Source organism: Nelumbo lutea, chromosome 5 (assembly GCF_056320005.1).
Source record: "Nelumbo lutea isolate HS-2025 chromosome 5, American lotus-T2T, whole genome shotgun sequence".
Classification (NCBI taxonomy): Eukaryota; Viridiplantae; Streptophyta; class Magnoliopsida; order Proteales; family Nelumbonaceae; genus Nelumbo; species Nelumbo lutea.
In genome coordinates this window covers 4,275,472-4,284,952 of record NC_142688.1, presented here as the reverse complement: position 1 = coordinate 4,284,952, position 9,481 = coordinate 4,275,472, and the positions used below count along the sequence as shown (strand labels likewise).

General features: G+C 43.0%; 1 protein-coding gene across 1 annotated transcript; it reads left to right on the top strand.

Moving 5' to 3' along the window:
• Nucleotides 1-6,324: 6,324 nt before the first annotated feature.
• LOC148849924 (putative BOI-related E3 ubiquitin-protein ligase 3) lies at nt 6,325-8,364 on the top strand. Its single transcript, XM_088943147.1, has 2 exons — nt 6,325-7,381; nt 7,552-8,364. The coding sequence occupies exons 1-2, from the start codon at nt 7,130-7,132 to the stop codon at nt 8,116-8,118; spliced, it is 819 nt and encodes a 272-aa protein (XP_088799273.1). The 5' UTR covers nt 6,325-7,129; the 3' UTR covers nt 8,119-8,364.
• Nucleotides 8,365-9,481: the final 1,117 nt, after the last annotated feature.

Genomic DNA, 9,481 nt, shown 5'->3' with positions numbered 1-9,481 from the left:
TATGGTGGCAAACTCGATGAGCTCGCTCCGATGCTTAAGCCAATACTGTATTATGGATGTGCACCGAATACTTGAATGCTAAAATGTTAGAGTGCTAGTGAGCAAATAATAGCGTGTACCTCCCCTGTGTCATTGGGGTTGGTGCCTTTACATAGGCACTGTTTGGTGGGGGCCTCATGCACTACACCCGAGATTTTCAAAGGTCATGCCTAACCGGTCCGAGATCCTCGGAGGTAACCACCATGAACGTTGACCATCCTCTGGAATATTTGGTACGTGTGCCAATTTTCGAGAAACTTGGGAGTGTTAGGATATGCATGCCGAATTTGTTGGCGAGCACATCTCACAAGTCACCACCTGGTCCTCGATCAAGTCGGTGAGCCCTCAAGGGAGGTCGCTCCTCACATCGAGGTCACTTCGGCCAGTGATGATATGCTACAGGTCAGCCCTGGGAGAGGTGCTGCAAGCCGACTAAGTTGTGGTCGAGGTTGCCAAGTCGGCGGCATAAGCAGGTCGCTAGGTCGGGGCGAAGATGAATTGCGATCTGGGACTCCAAATTATCGCTTAGATGGTGTCTATGTGGCATCCAACTGTTCCAAGATGCCATGTGTCGAAATGTCACTAGAGGGACAAATCCTCCCTCATCAATTGCCCCCACTCCCGAACAAAGAGTAGCTCGGCGAAGAGAGTAAATTGCTCCTTTTGGCCCAAAGTGACTGATTCGATAAGCTCGTAGTCGTAAGCGTTGGTCTAATTTGCTTCTTAGGTCGGAAGAGTCCATGTGTTTGCAACCTTACACAGTACCTCACCATCTTGATTATCAAGGCACGAGAGCAAATTCATCTGCTCAAGGAGAGGTGGAGTAGGTACCCAAGGACATCTACCTTATTAGGGATGTGACCATCAACGGATTCTGCAATCCGACTAAATACCTCAAGAGCAAAGCTCATCATGTTGTCCTCAAGAAGGGGTTCTAACTATGTCACTATTTTATCGGGTTGCTCCACCTAGCAAATTTCGATGCGGTGTCCCTCGAGTTGGTTCTCAAAAGAGTAGCTAGCGAGTTTGATGCAAAGCTTGAAAATCAAGGTGGCGATCGGATGTGAAGAGATCGGCCAAATTTATGTCTGTCATGGTGTTGAAAGCGAACTAGTCCTTTGTTTATCTTTCTTGTGCTGAATTAGTCTTCCTTCCTTTGCTTCTTTTTCTTTCTTTTTCTCTTTCTTCTTCTACACACCAATGAGGCTGAGGGGGAACGATATGTACCCGACCTGTCTACATACCGATGGGGCTGAACACGAACTACTTTTTATTCTGCCCATACCGAAAAGGTGACTGGGTCTTATGTTGCCCAAGCTGAAGAGGCGATTGGGTCTTAAGTTGTCAATGCCGAAGAGGCGATTGGGGTCTTAATCATGTTTAGCGCCGAGGTCACTATTTGTTTGGCACTGTTGCCCTTGGGCTCTGAGAGCGACTCATAGTCCACTCCCCATAATATTATTTAGCCAACATGCGGCCTGATCTCTCAGCCTAAGTGGGTGGTCATTCTGTAGTAACTTCTCATATGGTTGCTTCTACGCCATCCCGTGGGTTATCTTCCTGGGTGAGTGCTTGTGAGGCCACAATGTACGTGTTCTGCCCCCCTGTAAGGGTTGTTGATACATAAAGTTGTTGTCAGCGTGAGTTAGCAGTTCGGGGCCATGGTTGCACTGCATCAGCCTCGAAGTGACGCTAATCATCCACTCCTACAAGAAGTCACTGGGAGCTCAACCTTCAGGGGCAACACTACTGACTTTAGGTCACCAGCTCGCACAGGAACCACCTTGGAAGGCTTGACTTGCAAGGGCGTCCATGCAGTTAGTTGGCTGCCGACTCCCGCGGGAGCCACGAAGAGCTCGACTCATAGAGGTGACCTCGCGAAATGGGGATGATGAGGCCTTGTCTTGGCTGATTGCTGTTGAGGATGAGTTGAGGTCGTTCTGCTGCTATCTACATCAAGCTTCTCCCATGCTCAGATCTGAAAATTCATGCTTCATCTCATAGAACTGCCACGCTTCAATCCCGGCGGGAACCGCATGGCTCTACCACAAGGAGAGGGGTGTTCACATGCAGTAGTAGTGTATCTATCTAGGGCACTGGGAATGTTGGGTTCGGCCTAAACTTGTTTGATTGTCACATGGGAGTTCTCAAGGTTCATCACAGATGTTCTTGCCCCCTAGTAATTGAGATTCGTTCTGGATGTTGGTGTTGCTCAAAAATGCTTTTTAGTTCATAAAAAATGGAAATTAGAGAATGAGAACTTAAATTTTTAAAAGGCAAGATCGTAGCTTTCTAGAAGATGAGGACTTAGCTTTTTATAAGGTAAAAACTTAGCTTCTTGTAACATTTCCCACAGACGACACCAATTGATAGTACACGATCTGGAAGCTCTTAGATAGAAGATGAACTAGACCCTAGCCGTGTGGCGAGATGGACTAAGCTGCAAGATAGAGGATCAGAGAACCCGGGGTGGCTAACCGGGCGAGGCCGCTCTGATGCTTAAGTTAGTACTATATTATGTATGAGAACTGAATACTTGAGTGCTAGAATGGTAGAGTGCTAGTGAGCAAATAATCACGCGTACCTCTCCTGTGTCATTGAGGTCAGTGCCTTTGTATAGGCACTGTTTGGTGTGGGCCTCACGCACCACACCCAAGATTTCCAGGAGGTTGTGCTTAACTGGTCCGAAAACCTCGGAGGTAATCGCCATGCACATTGACCATCCTTCAGAATATTCGACACGTGGGCCAACTTATAAGAAACATAGGAGTGTCGATATATGCATGCCAAATTTGTCAACGAGCACATCTTGCTGGTCACCGCCTGTTCCTCGGTCAGGTCGGCAAGCCCTCGAGGGAGGTCGCTTCTTACGTCGAGGTCACTTCATCCAATGACGAGGTGCTACAGGTCGGCCCCTGGCAAGGTGCTACAAGCTAACCTAAGTTGTGGTTAGACCTGTTCATGGGTCGGGTAGCCCGATGTCCCGACCAGCCCGACCCGCACCCCGATTGGGCTTGGTCATGTAATTAGGCCCACGGGCCTGACCTCGGGCCTAACACAGTAAGCCCGACTATGTTACGGGTCGGGCTTGGGATTTGCCGAAAAAACCCAACCCGAGCCCGTCCCGCCCCCGACTCAACATTATATATTTTATAAATTACATAATATGTATTTTATATAATATATAAAATATATAAATAATATAATATTTATTGAAATATATATATTTATAATTTAATATATACATTTTTTTATTTTTTCTTTATAATTTCTCTCTCTCTCTCTCTCTCTCTATTTAGCCACTTCAGCAGTAGTAACAACATGGGCTAAATTTCGGGCTCGGGCCCAAGCCCGAGCTTCGGGCTTTCTATGAGGGTCGGGCTCAGGCCCAAGTTGTAGGCCCGATGGTCGGGCCGGGCTTGGGCTCGGGTCTTAGAAAAATATGTTAATACAGAGTGGAATGCTGGCCCAGTCCATGAACAGGTCTAGTTGTGGTCGAGGTCGCCAAATCAGGGCAAAGATGAACTGCCATCTGGGACTCTAAATCATTGCTTAAATGGTGTTTAGATGCACGCACCTGTTCCAAGATGCCATATGTCACGATGTCACTGAAAGGGCAAATCTACCCTTATCAAAAATAATTCAGAATTTGCACTTCCATAGCTTTGCATCAGTGCAAATGTATTTTAATGCAACCAAATACTGCCTAAGTAATCAAGGCTTGTGAATATGTCATTTGTTCAACACAAACCTCTCTCTGGCTTGGCCTATACAATTTGTGGCTCGAATTGCTTTGATCAGCGCATTTAGCATTCATACAATAGTTGGGAATTGGTCTTTATGTGATCAAGAGAGTTGGTAAACCAAATAGGCAAATATCCACTTTCTGATGCATGAACTTGTCCATGCATGCATGGTTTATGTTTGAAAAGCTGTTCTAATGAGGAATAATGAGATAGAATAAACAATAGTTGCAGTCATGACGCAAATTGACCTGTTAGAGTTTTAGGTGTGCGAGGAAAGACAAGTCGATGGCATCACATGCCCTAGTCATTATCTCTATGGATTCAGTCAAAGTCTGAAAATAAAAAAATTAAAAAAAAAAAGGGCTTTAAGTTGATTTTGGGATGTCAATGTATGGGACGGGCTTTCTGTTTCTGGGCGCCCTGACTCCTGTGTCCACGAGTCTTAGGTCAGGCTTGAAATCAGAGGTTCCTTAATTGACAAATCAAATAAATCTAGAACTCAACCATTTTGATGCATTAATTATTTTCCCCCTCCTCCTTGGCTTGGAAGGCTGTAGTCATAGAGATTCCTTGGTCAAATGGGAAATGGGTCCTTCTAGGATTTAATATTGTCTAGAAGCAACCACTCCTTGCACCAAAGTTGAGCTTAATTTCTGGGGAAAAGAATCATTTTGGATTTCTCAAATTCAATGTTTCATCCCTGTGTCAGTGTTTCTTGATTCTTTTTCCATTTTATAGAAAAAAAAAAAATTCCCCTGTGTGACTAAGGAGTTCATGTACTAGATGGCTCTGTAAGACTGTAACTCATTTCGATGGATAACTTTAATTGAGAAAGTGTGTTAATGACCACGTTTTGAGAGGTAATAATAATTGATATAATGCATGTGAAATATGAAATTACCAAAAAGAGACACAGCAGCTTTTCCACCCACATAGTCCAAACAAATGGCCTATAATTAATTATCCTCCAAGCATGTGCACTCCACATCTTCTTCCCAATAAAGCTGGCTGCTTACAAAGAAATTCTTGCTTCTTGTGGGCCTCTGTAATTTTAGCTTAGTATGTGGACCCACGTGGCAAACTGGGAGTAGGCCCTTCTTGCCCACGAAAAGAAACAAATTAAATAATATAAAGGCTGAGATTTGAGAAGAAAACATACCCGCACCTCTTTACTCTTTTTGTGTATAATGGATGGTTAGTGTCGCTAATTGCCTTGGCCCGTTGGCCACCCATCCCAATTTTTGTTTTTTTTTTTTTCACATCTCCTTCTTCTTAATTATATGTGCAACCATAGGTATAACTATTAAAATATTTCCCATCCTCTCTTATTGGACCGGGTCGGGTCAGAACATATTAAACCGATGCCTAGTTAATTAACGAAAACTTGTTTTGGGCAGGAAAGTTTAACAACTAAAATACAACTCATGTATTCCTTAATGCTACAGATATCATAAAGTCCTGATGCATTATATGGAAAGACATTTAAATTTTGTCTGTTAGCGTATGCTTTTCATACGTTCCATGCCACCTTAAACTTATTTATTTAGGAAGGCTGGCGAAGTTCTCAATGGCTGCACAGCCACAAATTCTCCGTTTACTAATTACTCCTCTTTTTACGGGCAGCCCAGCGGATGCTCCCGCTTCACACCCATACCTGAACATGAAAAGGTGGGGAACTGGGAGCTGCCCTCATTAATGAAATTTAAGGATTATTATGTCAATTAATGATGATAATTTATCGGATCGAAACCCGAGTAGGCTTTACCCTCTACCTCTGGACTGGCCACATGTTTAATCTTTTAATCCACGTTATTCCTATATTAATATTACTACACGTCTCCACGCTGTAGGGCCGCTTATTCTTATTATTATTATGATACGATATAGCACGCCGATCTAATAATCTTTTTTGGGATATGATACTCGTGTGTCAAGTAACGTAGAGGATTAATAATTGAATAAATAATAATCCCTTTTGTTGTGTGTTTGTGTACTGTAGGTAAAGGCCATCCCTCTGCTGCTCTGCAGTTTTGCACGGTGTATGGTATGGGTTAAGAGCAATGGTGCGGTACTGCCATCCCATCCTCGAACTCGATAGGATGAGATCATGAGATGGGACCCGAAATTAGATGCAACTGATCCAAAAATTTCCCAAATCAAAACTTGGGATCATCGAATGATCACATTGGACATTTAGAGGGTCCCAATTCATTTAGTGCATGTCCTCCACGTGGAGACCTATCTTCTATTGCTGTTACCGTACCCTATTCCTCCTCTTTTATCTCTGTATCGTTTACTTTCTCCGGTGATTTGTTGTGTGTTCCCTTCATGGTTTATATATAGCAAAGACGTAATTAATTTATCACAGCAAAAGAGACGTGCTACAATGAAGCCGTTCTCATCGTAGTAGAAAACGAGAATGAGGTACCCCTACAAAATAGCCGTCTAAATAGGATCTGATGCTGCTGATGAAGTTGATACATCATAGGTCCCCGCTCTGACTCTGAACATAAAATAGCCTAAAAAGAAAAGAAAGATTGACCCACCTCGTGAAGTGGGGTTATTCATGGATCTCGTTTGAGGTTACAACGAGGTCAGCTGTTCCCAAGGACTGAACTGACAAATCCGACTCGTTAATCACCATCAATTGAATTGAACTTTTTCCACAACAATACCCTATCTGAAATCTCTGACCTCGGTTCTTGTTCTTCTTACTATTTTTTATGTTTTTCACAATTTGTGCATGTGTACGTAACGCCCCATCGGACGGACCATGACATTATTTATTTATTCACCTCTCCTCTTTTAACCCCCAAGTTTTATGGGTGCAGTTTTGGCACACTTCCATTAGCCAAAATCCAAATTCGATAAGGACTTAGGAATTATTAGGATTGTGCATTCTAGAATGGTGGCCAAATTTAATTCTCCTCCAGAATCCCGAGCGCTTTTGTTTCTTCTTCCCCTCACCCTCTCTTGATGCAATAATGCAATTACCTAATTTTTGAACACTACCGCCAATAGAAACAATGAAAGTAATGGTTACCTGTTGCACATTTATATATACAAGCCGTCCCACAAGACCACCACCCTTTCGCCTTTGTATTGTTGTTCGTTTTTCTTTCTTCTCGCGATGATCATCAAACCAAGACCAAGCAAGCCAGGAAACAGGAAAACGAAAGCTAAGTTTACCTCGGAAGATAGAAATCACGCGCCTCTTCTGATCTAACGATATCTATTCTTTTTTAAAACTCAACCCTTTCTCTAACCTAACAACCAGCTTTCTCGTTTTTTTCTTCTCTCGCGGACGGAGAGGTTTTCTTTGCGTTTGCGTTTTGGTTCTAGTCATGGCCGTTCAAGCTCAGTGTCTCGGGCGTCCTGGCCTTTATTCTTGCGTTCCTCAGGATTGGATGGATGCTAACAGTGGGTTTTACGACGTCTGTTTCAATCTCCAGCAACAGCAGCAGCAACAACATAAAAATCAGAATCTGGGTTTTGATAATAGTCCCGTGGTCTGTCATTCCGTGGCATTTCCTCAATCTTTACCCTGTCAGATTGAGGAAGACACAGACGACATAGATCGTTTTATCGAGTTACAGGTAACAAACTAAAACAACTCCGATTTCTTAATAGATAGATATTCTTCGTCTTCGGAAGTTCATAGTTTTGGGATGGGATTTCGTTTCTTGGGTAGGATTCAATGGTTTCTAATCAAGAAACCCCATGATCGAAGTTCTCATTAATTTATTTTTGTTGTGGACGGAGACAGAATGAGAGGCTGAGATCAGCTCTGCAAGAGCAAACAAAGCAACAACTGGCGATCCTTCTCAGCAGAATCGAATCAAAAACGATAAGTTTAATGAGACAGAAGGATGAAGACATAGCAAAAGCGGCAAAGAAAACAGTGGAGTTGGAAGGTTGCCTGAAGAGAGTAGAGATGGAAAATCAAGCATGGCAGAGAATCGCCAAAGAAAAAGAGGCCATGGTTATAACCCTCACCACAACGCTTCAACAGGTAAGGGAGAACGTCTGCTGGTTTTCTTCCGGAACCGAAGATGCAGAGTCTTGCTGCGATTTCTCTTACGCATTCAACAACAACAGAAGAGGTGCAGCAGGAGGGTACAGAGATGAAGAGACAGGACAAGCCATGTCCAGGACTGAAGAGGAAGAACAAACGAAAAAGATGACTTGCAAGGCCTGTAACTCTCGAGGGTCGTGCGTTCTTTTCCTTCCCTGCAGGCATCTCTGTTCGTGCAAGTCTTGCGAAGTCTTCCTCGATTGTTGCCCTATCTGTAAATCTCTAAAGAAGGCAAGCATAGAGGTCTTCTTGTCCTGAGTCCCGACGGAGCTGAAAACAAAAGAAACAAAAAATAAAATTTTCGATGATTAAAAAATGAAAAATTTTGATATTGGGTAATCTGTTTTGAGATTCATCTGTACTTAAACAACCCATCAAGGTCGATATTCGAAACAGATTTACGAAAAGAAAGGAGCATACTAGCAGTAGCAGAGCATATTTTCCTTTCTTGGATAATTTATTTTTTCCCTTTTTAGGTCTTGAATTTATTTATTTATTTATTTATTTATTTATTTTTACTTATTTGATTGATTTGATTTTACCCGTTCGGCTTTTAGAAGTTCTCATAAGCAATATTAACAGATTATAAACATTGGGGATAGTTTGAAGTGACGGGAGAAGAGGATTAATGAATAAAGAGGAGAGTCCAGCATTATAGAAATTCTAGGTACTGTATATAATTTTTCTGATATAAAGTTCTCGACCCAGAATTTACGTCGCCACTCTCGAAGTCCCGAGACCCTGTTTTTAAGAAATAAAGAAGGAGAGAGTAGATCGAAAACCTTGACAGGAGATTCCCGTTCCTCCATTATTTACTTCCATGTGATCCACGTGGAGAACTGTGCTGGTGTCATCAAACTCCAAAGCGTATTTGCCATTTGCCAAGGTGGAAAGAAGAAAAAGAAGCGTTTTCTGAGCGTTGTTAATTAATAGTTATGCCAAGTGAGAATAGGACGAGTGGGTGAGTATTTTGCTTTTTGTGGGGTCACGGTTGGTCCGGTTTTGGAGGGTGTTTCAGTTTGACGACGATGAGATTCCGTGGTAGTTGATGTTGATGTGGCTAATCTAATGGGCTCTTCTGAATTGCCACGTCAACGTAGGAATCGAAGACTGAATGGATGACCAGCGACGGGGGTAATGGATTTTTTCTCCATGGCGAGCTTATCGGATTATCCGTGAAGGTAACTGAAACCCATAACCAAAAGTAACTTATAAATGGAATAAAAAAGTTAAAAACCGTACCACTGGAGACTGCTCCTTATCATGTTCACGTCGTTACAGATGGGGTGGGGCCGTGGGGGAGGAGAGAATAGCAGGTTTGCTCCCGTCACACAGGTCCAGTGGGACGTTGTGGGGGCCTGATTTGCTCTTTGGGTTGGGGACCTGATATCCAGGGTGGACTTTTTGTTTCTATCTCAAGTCTACATTGTTTTGTTTTGGACTTTAGGGGATATGAATTCGGGCCCATTAGCAATAGCCCACATTTAAAGAAGCCTAACCTAACGTTGTCCTGTTTTCCAGATCTAATTGCCTTGTTTGGATGCGGCGGGACCGTAGTTGGGATTGAGTTAACAGAGAAGAGAAACAGTCTACAGCCATAATTACATTCCCTACCTGCTGA

What these genes read in the sequence shown, in the direction of transcription:
- LOC148849924 (XM_088943147.1), top strand. Translation starts at nt 7,130, where the DNA reads ATGGCCGTTCAAGCTCAGTGTCTCGGGCGTCCTGGCCTTTATTCTTGC. An exon ending in ATCGTTTTATCGAGTTACAG is followed by an intron (nt 7,382 to 7,551) that starts GTAACAAACTAA and finishes GGACGGAGACAG; the next exon opens with AATGAGAGGCTGAGATCAGC.